The sequence below is a fragment of the Herpailurus yagouaroundi genome, unplaced genomic scaffold (genome assembly GCF_014898765.1).
Source record: "Herpailurus yagouaroundi ecotype Mexico unplaced genomic scaffold, PumYag 142, whole genome shotgun sequence".
Taxonomy (NCBI): Eukaryota; Metazoa; Chordata; class Mammalia; order Carnivora; family Felidae; genus Herpailurus; species Herpailurus yagouaroundi.
This window is the reverse complement of record NW_024412397.1, coordinates 57,608,291-57,626,708: the sequence shown is the minus strand read 5'-3', so window position 1 is coordinate 57,626,708 and position 18,418 is coordinate 57,608,291. Positions and strand designations below refer to the sequence as shown.

Here is an 18,418-nt window from a genome sequence, read left to right as displayed (position 1 = left end):
AGTCACAGAAGACCACATATTAGATGACTTAATTCATTAAAAGTCCCGAATAGGGAACTCTATAGAAACAGAAAGTGGATAAGCTGTTGCTTAGGACTGGCAGGAGGAAATGGTAGAGGTGTGCCTAGGGCGATGATAGCCAAAGGGTATGGTATTTTTTTTCAGGTGATGAAATGTTCTAAGGTTGATTGCATTGATGATTTCACATATCTGTGAATATACTAAAAACTATTGAATTTTACACTGTAAATAAAAAACTGTATGATATGAGGATTGTATCTCAATACAGTTGTTTATTTGTTACACAAACTATGCTAAAGCAAAAATTCTTTGAAATGCAATGAAGATTAAAGACTAATCTTGAAGAGTAAATATTCTTTTATTATCCAATCACTAGAGAAATCGTTCTCTATTTATTAGACATACTAGATACTGGAATGCCCTAATTCTAGCTCACACGGGACTAAAAGGTTGACTTTTATCTTTTGTGAGAACCATTTTAGACTTAAGTACTTCACAGAGTATTAAATAATCTTCCAGATAGACCTATTTCAAGAACTTAAACCAGAAGCACATATTTCAACAAAATGGGAAGACCACAGTACTCTGTTATGAACACCATTTCCATAATGTTTATGGTCACAAGACTGATATTTTGTGAGAATATTTTGGTTATAAATTACAAGCTACTTTGTGTTATGCTTTGAGGAATAAAAACCTGGGCAGTAACAACATTTGCGCCCTTAGTTTCTTGCCATTACCTCTCGTTCTATGGTCTTCCTCCTCAGCAGCTTTCTGACACTTGGGAGCTGCTTCTTTAACAGCATCGTAGCTTCGTTCATTCTTCTGACTTGCATGATTAGGAAAGATGGAACCTGGAGAAGAAACACTACTTGAATCGAAAGGAAAGTGTTTGGATTAAAACTCCCCGGCAGACTCCATCTTCAGTTATGGTAACTCCTTCTGGCCACTCAGTATCCTGGAAACAGACTGTGGCATTTGTCTTCACATTTTAGAGAAAATGAGAAGCACTCCTGTCTAAGAGGGGAAACATATTCAGGAACAGTCATGAAAGTATTTACAAAGATGCCACAGGCAGCCTGGGACGATCTTCTCATATTTCCTCCTGTGACTAAGGGTATCGCTCGCTCGTGGAGTCTTTACATTTCCTGGGTGCTGGTGGACTTCCAAAGAAAACATCACAGTCATCACACCGTTACTCACCTTCCACAGAATCTTTTGGTATTTAAGCATTAGGCGGATGATGTGGGCTGCAGTGTTTGCTAACTGTAGTTCTTCATAATCAGAATGTTTGCTTCGACTGAAGAAAAGGTTTGGTGCCATTACAGTAGAAATGTTCCATACACTCATTCGGTTTTTTGATTCGTTGGCAATCACTTTATTGAAGAATGTCATGAGGGCCTAGCAAGAAACAGCAGTCACACTACTGTAGATTATCAAAAGGCACCACTAGGTGCCGTCATTCATTTCTATACCCGTTCACGGTGCCCTCTAGAAAACTGTCACAACTACAGCATGGCTATATAGCATGACTAAGTAAAAGTTTGCATTGTTTTATTTTCTTTATCCAAAATGAGGTTGACAAATATTAAAGTTATGTAGTAAAACCGGGAAGAGGAAACACTGCAATTCAAGTAAACATGAAGTGAAGTGTTGTTATGAAGGAAGAAAAGGAATCCTTAAAAACACCTTAATTAAAATAAAAATTAATGTTTATTTATTTTTGAGAGGCAGTGAGAGAGAATGAGCAGGGGAGGGGCAGAGAGGGAGGGAGACACAGAATCTGAAGCAGGCTTCAGGCTCTGAGCTGTCAGCACAGAGCCCGATGTGGGGCTCAAACCCATGAACTGTGAGATCATGACCTGAGCCCAAGCAAAGTTGGATGCTTAACCGACTGAGCCACCCGGAACCCCTAAAAACACCTTAATTTAAAGCATTGTCATTGAAAACTATTTACTGTTTCCTTGGGAAAGGAAAACCCATTAAAAAAAAAAATGTGTATCTCATTAGTCAGTCCAAATGTAAACTCAATTGAAAAATTAAAAAATTTTACTTTCTGGGGGTCATTTTTCCATGCTTTTCAGTTTTCAAATCTTCAGCAGACCAAAGGGAAATGCTTACATGAAGTTGTTCTTGCCATTTAAAAAGAGAGAGAGAGGGAGAGAGAGAGGGGGGGAGATTTGAGAAAGCTTAAAGTTTGGCTAAGCCACCAAAGTACAGATACTTATCAGAACCGTCTGAAATTCACCAAGAGGGCTGAAATCTTTAAAAAAGAAAGAAAAGAGAATAAAAGATATTCTTTAGTTTTTCAAGTTTGAATCTGCTGTAGTATTCTTAATGAGAAAATGGGTAGCACATAATAGTAATTAATAGTTAACATTAATTTGAGGGTTTATTGTGAGCCAAGCATTATTCTTAATACTTCATACATATCACTGACTTTGTCATCATTACAAACCCTGTGAAGTGGGTACTATTATTAATTCTGTTTGACAGATGAGGAAGCTAATGAAAAAATTAAAGTAGCTTCACCCAGTGTGAATTAAGTAAGTGGCAAAGCCAGGATTTGACCTGAGGAAATCTAATTCTTGAGTCAGAGCTCTTGACCTCTACCACACCAGCTTCAATCCTAGATCCAGTCACACTGTAGAGTGGGAAAAAATGTGTGTGTGTGTGTGTGTGTGTGTGTGTGTGTGTGTATGTGTAACCTCTTCACCAGTCCCATGATGTTTTTGAGGATCTTGTTAGAAAAGTATCGAATTACTTGTTTCTGAACAAAATATCTGATAGCAGATGCATCCTTTTTTCCCTTTATATATAAAAGAACATTGTTGAACAGAAACCCCAAAAACAAGCTAATAAATTTCCAGCTTTTGAAAAATTATTGAATTACATTAGACACAGACATTCTTATGTCATATCCAATTCCCATCCTTGGGCTGAGGATATGATATAATTGACATACATTATAATTGACCTAGATATTTTTATTAGGTGGGAGGAAAGGTCCTCACCAAATTGAAATGTCTGATAAGAGGCAGCAGAAAGAATCACCTTTGTTTTCAAGCGTTATGTTTACTGGCCTCAAAATTACGGGCTCTTTCCGGCTCATCTTAACTCAATTTCATTTCAAAGATTCCAAACACCTGTTGTACTTATAACAAATTTCCCACTGCATACAGAATCATTACAAAATAACAAGAGGACCTTTTGATTTTTGCCAACATACAGCAAAGAAATAAATCTGAAATAAAGCAAAGAATATTCGGGAGAATAATGGAGTATGATTCGATTACATGTTCTATTATATATTAATGGAGAAATTATTTTTCTGAGTCTAATTTTCCTAATCTGTAAAATGAGGAGACCCTATCAGGTGATTTCCAAAATTCCAAGATCTTAGGATTCTTTAATTAAATTATTTTTGTAAACTTTAAGACCCAAACATTTTACAAATTTCATTTAAATCAGTGATTTCAAATTTCCTCCATGAGTACACTCCTTGGATCTTTTGCCACTAGACTGGAGTGAGCAGCTTATAGAGTTTTATATTCTGCAGCTTACATAATGGTCTCATTTACTTCTAACATTACGTGCTTCTCCTCCTGCTAACCCTAGCCTGGTGCCGGGCACTAGACAGATACTCAGTACCTCTTAATGGATTGAATGAATAGAACTGAAATGTTCAAAGAAGATTCCAGGATTTACATTCTTTCCTGCCTTCCTCAAGAGAACACCAGTGGGAATGCGCAAAGACAATTATAGGTTGGCAGTGTGCTGAGCTGGCTTAGTCAGTTGTCATCTTGGGTTCCATTTTTCCATCTGAACCATTTTCTCTAAGAAGGGCCAATCACAGACCATGAGGTTGATACCACATACCTGAGCTGTGTCCCTGTTGGCATCGGGCAGTGCCATGACCATGAGGTGTAAAGCTTGAAACTGTACTTTGATGGGAGGCCCTCCTAACAAGAAAACAGAAATAACCACACATTTTGAACGACACTGAAGCATTCTGACAGCATTTCTTCCTAACATCTGGTGGCACAGGAGGGCTCCTGACAGCTTTCAGTGGTAAAGACTCAGGTTTTGTGCCCAACAATGTAAATTTGTTAACCTGGACAAGAGCCTCAGTCTATCAACTCCTTTTTCACATCCCATGATGCCACTGTAGAGACAGGTGGCCAGTGAGAGCCTCAAAAATAATTCCAGATTTGTATAACATTTCCCTTTTCAAAGTACTTCCAGTGGCCCTGCTTTACTTGTATGCTATAAACAGAAGGTTTAAAAGCTCAAGTCAACAGAAAGTAAATCTTGTTTCCACATGATGAGGCAGCAAAGTATAATTATTAGGAGCACAGATTCTAGAACCAGGTTCAAATCCTGCATCTACTACTTAGTTACTGAATGACCTTGGGCAGGCTATTTAAGCCCTCATTGCTACCATTTTACCATCTGTAAAATGGGAGTAGTCATACCTACCTCACTTGGTTGTTACAAAGACTAAATGAGTGAGTATGTATAGCGTTTGCATCAATGCCTGTACATAGTTACCTCTGTATGTGTCCGTTCTTTTTATTATGATTAATGACACTTATTCTAGATCTACAGTTGGATCTCCAGAGATTCTTGAGTATTTTATTCCTGGGTAATGACAGAAGATGGCGCCAGAGGGCTGGCATTCATACTTGAGTATTCTCAAAGCTGGCTTTTTTCCCCGTTTTAGGGAAAGAATTTTAGGGATTCCATCCACAACTGGATAATCCACAACCAGCTGTGCTGAAAATGTAGAGCATATCAGAGCATTCTAGGCTTTTCTTTGTCTCTCTGTATTCTCTTCACAATGGTCTCTTGGTGGGGAGTTCCTGAAGGGAAGCATTATGTTCTAGCATCCCTGGAGAGTTTTCAAGTTGAAGGAAAATCTATTTATATTCAGTGGATAAAAGGTAGTCAACTGCCTGTAAAGCTACTTAGCTTTACAGCAGTGGAAACACTCTTGTGACAAGCTACTGGGTTACAGGAGATGGTGCACATCCTAGTTAGCAGTAGATGACTAATGTATATAATCATGTAACAGACAAACAGTTGGGAACATTATTATAGGGCTGTATCATTCTCTTGGCATAATCCCCATGTGGATTTTTGGAAATTTATGTAAAACTTGTAAACAAGAATGACACAGGTTCAGGATGTTTTTGAAAATGGCCAATGTACACTGATGTGAGTTTACCTGATTAATAGGAGCTATCAGGAGCATATCTCAGTATAAAGCACTGAGGGACACATAAGGCATTATTTTAATGCATAAACTGCAGGCTAATCTTCTCATGCAACCAAAAGTGTTCTTTGGCTGGCTGGGGGAGCAACAAATGCAGCTGCAGGTTCTGTATTTCTACTAATTTCAGAGCAATTATGAAAATACTTTTAAGACTAAAACTCTGCAAACTGGCAAATAATCTATTTTCATTTTATTTAGGTAACTTGTCCCTACACCATTCGTGGTTAACCGTTTTGTAGTTAATTCATTTACTGCACCCTGGTTAGGATTATTTTCCCAGGAAGTTATTAAACTTTTCATAAAAGCATCTACCACTTGATGGATGAACTATTAGTGTTTTAATTTTGTGGACAATTTTGGGGCCGAGTTTGGGAAGAGAAAGCAATCACACTCAACGATTACATTCTCCAAACCCCGTTTTAGAGAATAAAGAATGGCAGCTTAAACACACGTATCCACAATTTCTTCCTTCAGAAAATCTCGTTATAACTAGAGCTTACACTAAGGTAGCAAAAAGGCCATTTTCCCTGCTGGTAGGAGTCCAGAACTCTGGGCTTCCTGCGGGGTCGGCTGCTATCAAATCAATCACTGCAACATAGTATGTTTCACTTTCAAAGTCACACAAAGAAACGTGGACTCCTCTGTGAACCTTTTCAGGATATTTTCCAGATTTTCTCCCTTTCAATGAGGTATACTGGCTGCGGTCAGATGGGGAACAATGATGCTACAGAAACTAGTGTATTTGTATACCTTTCTTAATAGGATTCTCTGACCAGATCTGGCATAATTTTATAATACCAAGAAGCCACAAACACAATAAAATCCTCTGTGGCACCACTTTGTTTTAACGAAATTATTTAGTATATACACAACAGATTAAAGTAAAGATAATACTTCTGCAGCCCATTTTCCAGGAGAGCAAACTATGCAAAAAATCCTATTTTGGGGGGCTTATAAACTGGAGGGAGGAACTCTTGCTTCTGTATGGCTGAGTAAGCTCCTTCCTGACCAATCCTCCTGAAGGGAACTATAAACGCTGGACAAAATACAAAAAACAACTCCCTAAGGCAGTGGAGAATTAATAAAAGCAGGCAGATTCAGAAGACTGGACACCTGGAATTAGAGAATGGCACAGGGAGAGTTTCCCACTTCTCTAGCTTTTAGTCTGAGGTCAGGCTATAGTCAGTATTGCATGAGGTAGCTAAAGCTCCAAAAGAAAACTCCAGTCTTTCTGTCCTCAACAGCTAAAAGACAGGATTCAAGATGCCTGCAACCACTGGGAAATTATGGGCAAAGGCCCTGATTCTGGTATAAAGTCCTGGCTGACCTAAACCAAGAATGTATGGAGTAGCACAGGTAAGGATTAAATAACTAGACTGATGGTTGAGCTGCTTCCAAAAGACCACTGGCAATTTGAGTTCAATTTGGGTCGAAATAAATGGTTGGCTTAAATACAAACAAACAAACAAATGACAAAAACCATAACAGAACTCCAAACCTCACTCTTTGGGGAAATTATGGAACACAGAGTCTCCAAAACACAATACTTACACTGTTCAGGATACAGTTTAAATTTACTTGACATGCAAGAGTGGTGCATTCTCAAGGGAAAAGACAATCAACAGAGACCAACCTTGAGATGACCCACATCTGTGGGGATTAGCAGACAAGGATTCCGAAGCATCTATCATAACTATGTTCAGTGATGTGAAGGAAAGTATTCTGATAATGAATGAAAAGATAGGCCATCTCAGCAAATAAATAGAAAATACTTAGGGGCATCTGGGTGGCTCAATCGGTTGAGTGTCTGACTTTGGCTCAGGTCATGATCTCACAGTTCGTGGGTTCAAGCCCTGAGTTGGGCTCTGTGCTGACAGCTCAGAGCCTGGAGCCTGCTTTGGATTCTGTGTTTCCTTCTCTCTCTGCCCCTCCTTTACTCACTATCTGTATCTCTCTCCTTCAAAAATAAACGTTAAAAAAAAAAAAAAAGAAAATACTTAAAAAGGAGGCAAGAATAGGACAAAAGAGGCAAAAACATCCAATGAGGAAAAGATAATCTCTTCAACAAATGGTGCTGGGATAACTGGACAGTCACATAAAAAGAATGAAACTAGACCCCTGCCTTATACTATACACAAAAATGAACTCAAAATGGATTGAAGACCTCAATGTGAGACCTGAATCCATAAAAATTCTAGAAGAAAGCACAGGCAGTAATCTCTTAACATCAGCCATAGAAACACTTTTCTAGATATATCTCCACAGGCAAGGGAAACAAGAGCAATATTAAACTATTGGGACCACACCAAAATAAAATACTTCTGCATAGTGAAGAAAATCATCAACAAAACAAAAAGGCAACCAACTGAATGGGAGAAGATATTTACAAATGGTATATATGATAAGGGGTTAGTATTCAAAATATATATAAAGAACTTATATAACCCAACCCCCCAAAACCCCAAATAATCTGATTTAAAAAATGGGCAGAGGACCTGAATAGACATTTCCCTAAGAAGACATACAGACATAAAAATGGCCAACAGACACATGAAAAGATGCTCAACATCAGTAATCATCAGGGAAATGGAAGATCAAAACCACAATGCGATATCACCCTACACCTGTCAGAATGACTAAAATAAAAAACACAAGAAATTACAAGTGTTAGCAAGGATGTGGAGGAAAAGGGACCCTCGTGCACTACTGATGGGAATGCAAACTGGTACAGGCACTGTGGAAAACAGCATGAAGGGTCCTAAAAAAATTGAAAAGGTAAATACCATATGATCCAATAATTCCAGTATTCAACTAATAAAGATAAAAACACTAATTCGAAAAGATATATGCACCCCTATGTTTATTGCAGCATTATTTACAACAGCCAAGACAGGGAAGCAACCCCAGCATCCACTGATGGATGAATGGATAAAGAAGATGTGGTGTGAAAAATAAAATAAAATAAAGATGTGATGTGTGCATGTATGTGTATATACACATTCGATGTATACCATGTGTGTATGTATATACATATATACATACAATGGAATATTATTCAGCCATAAAAAAACAAAATCTTGCCATTTGCAACAACATGGATGGATCTACAGCATATAATACTAAGTGAAATAAGTCAGAGAAAAAAAGGGTCACATAATTTTACTCATGTGCAATTTAAGAAACTAAACAAATGAACACAGAAAAAGAGAGACAAACAAAAAACCAGACTCTTAAATATAGAAAATAAACTGGTGGTTGCCAGAGAGGGGTGGGCAGGGAAGGGATGAAAAATATAAAGGGGATTAAGAGTACACTTATCATGATGAGTGCTGAAAAATGTATGGAATTATTGAATAATTACACTGTATACCTGAAACTAATATAACACTGTGTATTAACTATAATTCAATTTTAGAAAAGCACCAACTAGAAACTCTACAACTGACAAAACACAGTATCTGAAACACAAAAAAATGAAGCTCTTTGAGAGTTTCTCTCATAAAACAAAACACTACCTCATACGAAGAAAAGAGATACTGGTCACAGATGGCATGTGAATTAAAGCTTAAGAAAAAAACCTGCCTTGCCTATCTTATTCTCTTCTATGAAGACCCAAAGGATTATATTACGAATCTGGTTTAGTTAAAATTTTTACAGACCTAGAACCTATTAATATTAGGACAAGTTTTGTCATCAAAATTAGAACCTGGCCATTATTTTCTTTCTGGTGGTTTTAAGGATTTTATACTTCTGGTAAACCTGCAGAAAGCTGTAAACTGGCAGATATAGATATCATTTGTTAGGCTCACACAGTGTTTTCACATTTGAATCTGTGGCTGATATTTTCAAATTAACAGTTTCCCCATTAAAGTGTGGATTTTGGCTCTCACTCCCGCATGGTAACCATTATCTAGAGTTGAGCAGTGGCCAACCTCTTTATATGGGGTGTGTCCTTTCTGTTTGTCCCTGGTGTTTTCTGTCCATGTGGAATTGCCATTTATTTAAGGTTTGTACACAGTTAGGCTTGTGACCCCCGAGTTCCTCAGGTTAGCAGGCAAAGCCCCCATCATGTAGCCCCATTCTACTTTCCTAAATTTCTCTTTTGTCACATTTCTATAATAGTCAACCCTGAGGCTGAAACCATGCCAAATTATTCCCTCACTGCCAAATACAACACACACTTTCCAGTTTCCATGCTTTTATCCAAATTCCTCACTTAAGGCCTAATCTAGGGGACTGTAATTTTCAAAAACACTATAGTGATATTGTAATTTTCAGAGACAAAACATCTTCTGTGTAGCCTATATTGTGTGTTACACATCATCAAACCCAGGACTTCAGATTTAAAGAAGGGAGAGACCTTCTATATTTGGAAGGACTATTACACATGAGGCACAATTCTAGATGTCTTCATTCAATAACCATATCAACCCTGACAAGCAATTATTATACGTAATTTGTAGGTACAGCAATGAAGCTGAGAAAGGTTGATTACATGGCTAACAGATGGCTGAGCACGAATTCAAATCTCAAGAGCCTGACTTTCAACATCTTCTCTTTTAACAATTACAAAACCCTCTAACTTTTATCTACCAAACTTAATATATAAATATGAAAAGAGATGATTGTCTACCATCGAACTCAATACTTCACTAAGCACTTCCAGGAAATGGCAAATCTGTACATTTACGACCACATGTGATTATGCATTTTTCTTCTGCTCTGTGGCACTTTATTGACCTGATATGTTAGTCCATTCACACTTAACTTCTTCTACCTACTTTCCATTAGAGTGATGAAGGCAGGTATATATTCCACGGGGAAGAGAGAGGTGGGTAGTTCTCTGAAAAATGCTTTCAACATTACTGCAGCTTCTCTATGGCACATTCTGTCCCATTTAAATTTATCAGAATTAAACTTGGCATCCAGTTCTTCACGGTATTGCTGAAAATCAAGAAAAACAGTCAACATTCAAGGCGTTTTTTTTTTTTTTACCACCTGACCCCCTTTTTCCCTTATAAAAACTGTCATTACATAAATTATTTTTGTAAACAGACTGAAAAGCCAACATCTCCAAAGCCTTACTTTTTCAACATAATTAATGAACTGAAATAGCTATTTCTGAATGAATTCTTCTAAAACCTTTTAAGAATAATGTTAATATGGGGCGCCCGGGTGGCTCAGTCGGTTAAGCACCCAACTTTGGCTCAGGTCATGATCTCATGGTTTGTGGTTTTGAGCCCTGCGTCAGGCTCTGTGCTAACAGCTCAGAGCCTGAAGTCTGCTTTGAATTCTGTGTGTGTGTGTCTCTCTCTTCCCTTCCTCCACTTGCTTGCTCTCTCTCTCCCAGAAATAAATAAACATTTAAAAAAAAGAAAAGAATAAGGTTAATCTTGGGACCCTTGGGTGGCTCAGTCGATGAAGCATCTGGCTCTTGATTTCAGCTCAGGTCATGATCTCATGGTTTGTGAGACAGAACCCCATGTCGGGCTCTGTGCTGACAGTATAGGGCCTGCTTGGGATTCTCTCTCTCCCTCTCTCTCTGTCCCTCCCCCATGCACACATGTGTGCACGTACAGTCTCTCACTCTCTCTCTCTCTCTCTCAAGTTTTTTGTTTCTGTGGTTTTGGCAGAATATCACCTATCCCCACAGGATAAATGTACTGATTTGACAAAGCCTTCACTACCCTTTCTTTTTGTCATAATCTCTTCTTTCTGCCATCCTTGTCATCTACTTCTAAATTAGAACAAGAATGTATGCCTCTCAACTAGTTCTCATGCAGAACAAAAAATATCCCAATAAAGGAACTCTGACCTCACTGCAACATGCAAATCAATGACCTCATCCTGGAGCAGTTACAGTGAAGTTTTAAGCCATGTCTTCCACATGTTTGAATGCTTGCCCAATCCTTCATAAGGTTTGGAACACTGTGTAAGTACTTTAAAAAAATTACTAAGCCTCCCTAAGTTTTAGTTGGGTTATAAATTTTCTTATGATTCATTTGATTATCAGTGCCACCATTCTCCACGATTCTTTTTCAAAGCCCAACTCATATCCTACTAACCCCTTGAACTACATACAGAGTCTGCCTATTAATACTAGGTAGTTGTGGTCAGTTCCCCAACGGACACTACTCCAAAGAGAGAATTTTGAAAACCCTCAGTTTCTTTGAGCCCTCTGCTTTATTTACCGAGTGCTTTGAGTCACACACAGTCAGAGTCAGTCTGCGCATCCGACCTTTCCCAACCAAGTTGCTGCTCATTAACCAGCCCAGACACTAATGCTCTCATCGTTCCCCGAGCCCGCAACACTGGGGACACTCTGGCAGGACACATTCCTTACAGAGACAGACATGATTCCAAGCCACCCTCTAGCCCTTACTAATGACAGCAAAAGGAGATTTTTTTTCTTGTCCTTGAGAAGCTCTCAATCTAATAGGAATAATAGAGCAAATAAAGCAATGTTTTGCTGATAAATACACTCTGTAAAGCACTGAAGCATACATATAAAGGCTTTCCTAGAATAAAAGAAGTAGAGAATAGACTGGGATCTGGTAAGAGGAGGATGCATGAGATCCATTCTCTGCCTTTGGGCATCTTGTGGTCCAGTGAATGGGACGGTCTTGTGAGTTCACGATGTAACTCAGAGCACATACTAGATGCACTGCAGCCATGAAAGAGGAGAATCTAACTCTTCTCAGGCCAGCTCTCGAGTCTGAGGAGCTTGTCAGGGGAAGAAGAAACAGAAGGATACTCCAAGACAGCAGAAAGCGCTCTAGTGGTGGTTCACATGCAAGGAGACCCACTGTGTTTGGGGAACTCCAGTTAGTTCAGTGTTGCTGAAGCATCACGGGCAAGGAGGAGAGAGAGAGAGTTGAGGCTGGGGGCAATCCAGAGCCGACCCTCAGGGGACTGAACTTTATTCCATGGGCCATGAGGCAACAAGGAACATGTCCGAGCAAGAGAACAACAAGGTGAGACTTATCTTTTCTGACAACCAGATGGGAAAGTGATTTGGAGGAGAATAGAGCTTGGTGCTGACTGGGGAATGGACTAGAAGCAAGGAGACTAACTACTGGGCCATGGCACCATTCCTGGAAAATGGAGGACTAACCTGGATAAGCAGCCAGAAGACAGAAAGGAGAGGTGGCACTGAAGAAATGCCTGAGAGAGAAAATTCTCAAGAATCAGTGATGGGTTATTCAGAGGAGACTTAACAGTCCAAGATGACTCTGATTGCGAGCCTGCGTCATGGGTAGATGGAGGTGGTGTTAACAAGAAGGCCAGGGAAAGCAGCAAATGACTTCCATCCACTGCCTGGTGCCACTGCCACACAAAGCAAAGGGGAAACAGATTTCAAGGAGACAGGAAGCACCAGCGTGAACAGAATAATTCAAATTCATCTCCCACGTCCCTCTGCTGTAGGAAGCTGTCTGAAACGTAACGTGACTACCATTCTAACCTGTCAGCTGTTCCCTGCGGCTTAAGAGGCAACATGGCTCCAGAACCAAGAACAGGCTCTATGACCAGACTCTTTAGGTTTTCCTCCCAGTTCTACAACTGACTAATTCTAAGGCCTGTGCCCCACATTTCTGTGTAATAGGGATATTGAAATGACTTCACAGATTAAATCAGATCATACAACGTAAAGCTCAGGGGAGAGGGCCCGCCACACAGGAAGCACTCAATAAATGCTGGCTGTTCGTAACTCCCCCCTCCTGTTGGTCTGTAATAACCTTTAGTATTATTACTATGGGAAGCCCATGCATATGCAGTTATTTGGGTCATAGTATCTCTTCATCTTGTCTGGATGGCTAGTATAAAACAAAACTGAGAGAAAGAATGTCCTCTCTTCCTTCTGACTAAAGCAAACTGAGGGACATAGAGGCAGAGCTAACATTTCCACGGCGGTCCTAAACATGAAGCCATATAAACCAGGCGTTGGATTTAGTTTGCCAAAGACAGGAAGCATTTAAAGTTTAAAGAAGTCATGTTTTCTGTCCAGTGTTAATGAGAAAACTAGGCAAGGGTCAGATGCCACGTCCTTAAATCTGCTCTGAGCAAATATACAACCTGCTTCCATTTCAGAGGCTGTTTTATGAAAATGTAAATGACCCACCTTCAGCTTCAAAAACCAGATCAGGAAGGGAAACTAGCAGACCACGTAACATAATTATGAAACACTGAGAGCAGCTAGTCACAAAAAAAGAGAACCTCGCATGTCAAACAGTCTGCCTTCTTCCATAAAATGTATTCCCTAGTGTTTGGCTCAAATTTCTGTCATTTTTGGAAAAGAAAATCATTGGAAACACCAAAGCATTAAATTGGTTCCAAATGATCTGAGGCCTCAAATACAGAAATGGGCTCCACTGCTGTTTCCTGTGCGGTCAAAGCTAGCAGCTGCCCCCCAGGGCTGTGTCCCTGTTCGTCTCACCAGGCCCTGAAAGCACAAACCTGGGCTGGATTGTTCATAACGATACGTTAGTGTTAGCATCATCCATTTGGCACAATTCGAGGATAATTATAATGGAGGGTTTTTTAACTGTCTTTCCCGAAGCACATTCCTAGAAAAACTAGTCTAACAGATGAACTTACAAAAGTAGTTTAAAGTTTGAACAAAGGAGAGAAATAAAGACCCCTTTAATATATCAAGTTACAATGTCTTTCTAACTACGATAGTCCCCTGTTTCTGTTCGCTGGCCCAGATTTCTTTCACATTGGTTTTCCTGGAGCTCAAACCATGAAAACATCTGGATTACATTTTCAGACTAATAAGAGATGGAAGAAATAGGCTGAAACTACATAAACCCGATTAGGGGAGAAAAGGGACTTTTCCCTAAATGTGGTTCAGGAATGCATGTGCCTGTAAGAACACTCTTGAAGGGATTATTAGCCTCTGGCAAGCATTTTTCAGTCAAAGATTAGCTAAAGAAAAGTAACTTGTGCTATGGTGTTAAACTTCGTGCACACAACAGATGTTGTGTAAGGCTGACTCCTTTTGATTATTTTGAAAAAAAAATTTTAAATCATTTCCATTATGTTTTACACACACACACAGAGGCCAGGAAGAATGTGCAAATGCAGCTTCCCAATTATGGAGAGAGGTTTAGGGGAATGAATTCTAATTGTGTCTAGGAAATTTGTTTCCCTGACTTTCCTTTGGTTCTCTGACCCAACAGATATGACAACTTTCATTCTCTGATTCAGGGTACATATAAGAACCATACCCATCAGAACCTGAGACAAAAAGCAGACTCAATTTAGGAATAATAAACCATGGGGTAACTGGGTGGCTCTGTTGGTTAAGAATCTGGCTCTTGATTTCAGCTCGGGTCGTGATCTCCCAGTTTGCAAGATTGAGCCCTTTGTCGGGCTCTGCACTGACAGCACAGATCCTGCTTGGGACTCTCTCTCTTTCTCTCTCTATCTCTGTGTGCCCCTCCCCTGCTTGTGCTCTGTCTCTCTCTCTCTCAAAATAAATAAACATAAAAACAAAGAAAGAATAAATCTTGAGGAGTCATTAGGATTTTTCTTGCCTTTCAAATGACCTTGTGCCAGCACTTAGCAATCCCCATTCCCAGGGAGGTTATAACTCTCCAAAATGCCCTAATCCCTTCTGCCACTGGCAAAGTGTGGTGCACTGCTCAGATCTCCCTTGCAAAACGAATTACCTGCACAAAATAATGCAGGTGACTCCCAGCCAACCGACTCCCCCCACAGTTAACACCAGCTCTTCTGCCTCATCCCCTTCTTCACAGGAAGCCCAGCAGTGGCCGAGTGCGGTGCGGAAGCTGGCATCTGGCCCCTCTGCCAGGTGGGGCAACAGGGAAGGACAGCATCAGCCCTGCATCTGGTCTGAGGCACGGCCTTCCCAGTCCGGCAGCAACTCTATGCCCAGAGAACCCTCTTCTACTCCTGACTCCACCTCAGAATCTTCCAACAGGCACAGCTTATTTATTTTCAGTTTCAACTGACAAAAACAGCTCATCACACCTCTAAATAAAAACTCTGAGATTTCTGATACAAATAGGATTGCCCAAACCATGTACCAAAATGAAGTAATGAAGAGATGCTCTTCTACCTCTACACACTGCAACCAAGTTAATTTTTCCCTCATCCTGAGACTTTTTTACTCAAGGACTGACTGTTTAAAACTGCTCAGGTTCTCATGTCTACCAGCCAGGGAGTGATCTGAGAAGAGTGGGACTCCTTCCTGTGATGCACCCCCACCACCAGAGACTAAGTGGAAGGTCTTGCTGGAAATTTATAAGAAAAGCTTTTCAGTGCTTCTTTCCATTATGGTACTGTACAGTTTGCCACTATAGAGAAGCAATAAAGCAAAGCAAAAGGAATCATGTTACCTGGGTGGTTTCATATGGAGAAATTAACATCACCTTAAATGGAACTGGGCGGATTGACTATTCCGCTGGTGACCACCATTCCTACATATTCTTATAAGGACATTCATTAAAAGGAAAGCCAAAGAATGTTTCTCAGTTCAAAGCAACTGATAATGGCAACAGGGCTCACGTAACATTGGGTTGGTAAATTCCATGACTGAGAGGAACATAGCCAACTAAAATGTTTAACCCAGAAAACAATGCTGGGACATTTCAACTTTTCCAAACTAAAGAAAGATAAGCGGCAGTTTTTGATGGTGAATTGGTATGTTGTTTCGCTGTTGTTGGTTTTTTAGTGTTGTTGTTTTAATTTAAAAGGATATAAAACATTTAATCATAGGTATCCAGGAACACGAGGATCAAGTGGTCCTATCAACAACAACACAGCTACAACAACAACAGAGGACTTGCAACCTGGGGCCTGTGTGAACCAGGTCTAGCTGGCTTAGATCTCCAAATAGAAAGAGAGAAAACGTTCAGTACCTTGACTTTGGCGGTACATCCAGAAAGTCGAAAAATTCCTTCAGATTCCAGGCCTGATTCCTCAACTTTCTCAAAAAACTAGAAAGCAATGATATGTTATAAAAATAAATACCTCCATATAATTATAAACATCTGAAATAATAATGATGGTGACAACAATCAATAAATTACCATGCATATATATGTGACTGGTACTTGAATGTTTTGTTCAATGTTTACAACTGCCTCTGAAATCAACAGTAGCCTCCAATTTACAAATGAAGTGGAGACTGAGAACCTCCTAGGGGTTTCCTAAGACCACCTTCAAAAGTAATGGCTCTTGACCACTAAAGTAGGTGGCCACTTGCCCACTTTAAGATCTGACTACTCTATCTCTTTCTGCAGATGGACCAATAGGAAAGATTCTAAATTTGCTATTATCAGATGCAACAAGTTTAGCTGAGAGACTACAGGAATCCTAGAAGTATGACCAAGGAGGTAGAAACTGTAAAGGTTTATACCTCTCATGAGTTCCCATGGCGATGATGATGATGATGCTGTTATAGTAATAATAATACCTAATGTTTATGGTGCACTTACTGTGTCAGATACCCCATTCTCAGAACTTTGCATCTATTAACTCATGTAATCCTCACACTGATCCTATAAGGCAGGTGCTAACCATACCCCCAACCAACTGCTGAGGAGACTGAGGCATGGAAAGGGTAAAGGACTTGCCCCTATTCACACAACACAGGAGGACCCAGAGTCTCTGCTATTTTCCTTTCAAGAAATAATGGTGCCTGGAACTAAGGTAGTTCTTGTAGGATATGGAGAGAAATGGATATTTAGGCCAAAGAAATATGTCCATAAAAAAAGACTCTCCCATAGGAGTAGACGAATAATACCTCTAGCTGTCTTCAATGAGGAACTCCTGACCACAGGGGGAGTAATAGCTAACATTTATTGAGTTGCTAACATGGTATAAATCCAGATTGAGTTGAACTAGCATTTATTGTGCACCTTCCATTTGCTAAGTTCTGTGCTAGGTTTTTGCATCTACACAATAATATAAATTCATGTGTTGAATCTTCTCAGTCTTAGACTTTTTACGTATTGTTTTCAAACTCTGTTCTTTACACAGAAGACAGAAGTCATAATTCTATTTCGAGGAAGGAAAGAAAATCTTAGTGTCACATGGACTTTGGCTGTGGGTGTACGCTGTGCTCCCTCTGACCCTTCCTCCTTGCTGGCTGTGTGTTCAAGGGCAAGGTAGCTTATCCTTTTGTGCCTTGGTGGCCTCAGCAGTAGAAAACACAGTCCCCTCTGGCTGCTCGCTGCTGACTCCCCACGCTAGGATATGGATGGTACCCACGCAGGAGAGGTGCCCTACAGATGCCCCCGTGCACACTGGCATATCACCAGCACCCTTTAGCTCTCTCTCATCATCATCCCCTGTCTTCATCAGCAGCAATCAATCAATCAATCACCTGACTTCAGGAGTAGCTCAATCTGAGGCACTGGCAACAAAGTTCAGAGAGAACACAATAAACGGACATAGCATTGTTATGGTGAATAAGAGAAGTGTTATGCTTCTGCAGTCAATTATTTTCCTATATTACTTAAAAACTCAATTTAAAATGCAACAAGATTTGTGTTTAGGGCTTGGAATTTTAAATGTGCCACTGGATGTCACTGTTGAATAAATGCACACTTGGGTAAACCCAAGTAAATTGTTGGCTATAAAACACATGACTTAAATCAGGTATTGAGCAATCATGGTCTCAGAGATATTGGCAGATGACAGTTCAGATAATATCATTTTTCAAAACTCCCTTCCACCAAACTTTTTCTTTGTCTAAATATACCCTATCTCCCTAGTGATACCTGAAAAACCACCAGAAAAGCTGATTTTTAGGCTTTATTAAGCTTTGTTTGGTGAATTCATTTAAATGATTACACATACATATTTAAAAACAGCCATCCTGTGAGATAGCTCAGCAAATACTTGTATAATTAGTCAATGTAATAGCTGATAATTAATGGTCACCTTATATTCTAGAGAGAATAATCAAATACTAACATATAACACAGACAAGTAACCTTTAGAAACTACTGGAGAAAACATAACAGAAGGAAGCCATGTACAGAGTATCTGTGTCCATCACCTGATGCTTTAAGGTCAGACAGTGTCACAGGCTCCACAAGTTCACAGCAAGGCAAAGTGGCCCCAGTGCTGTGGGGATGTTATGGGGATGAA

General features: G+C 39.7%; 1 protein-coding gene across 9 annotated transcripts in view; it reads right to left on the bottom strand.

Annotated features, from left to right (window-relative positions):
- ARHGAP28 (Rho GTPase activating protein 28) overlaps nt 1–18,418 on the bottom strand; it is a 228,455-nt gene that overhangs the window by 24,018 nt on the left and 186,019 nt on the right. For all 9 annotated transcript variants that reach the window (XM_040479367.1, XM_040479361.1, XM_040479360.1 and 6 more), the window contains 5 exons: nt 16,180–16,257; nt 10,078–10,240; nt 3,901–3,983; nt 1,225–1,422; nt 762–875 (listed from right to left, as the gene is read on the bottom strand). In XM_040479367.1, coding sequence (XP_040335301.1) covers nt 762–875; nt 1,225–1,422; nt 3,901–3,983; nt 10,078–10,240; nt 16,180–16,257 — 636 coding nt within the window. The remainder of the gene's footprint in view (nt 1–761; nt 876–1,224; nt 1,423–3,900; nt 3,984–10,077; nt 10,241–16,179; nt 16,258–18,418) is intronic.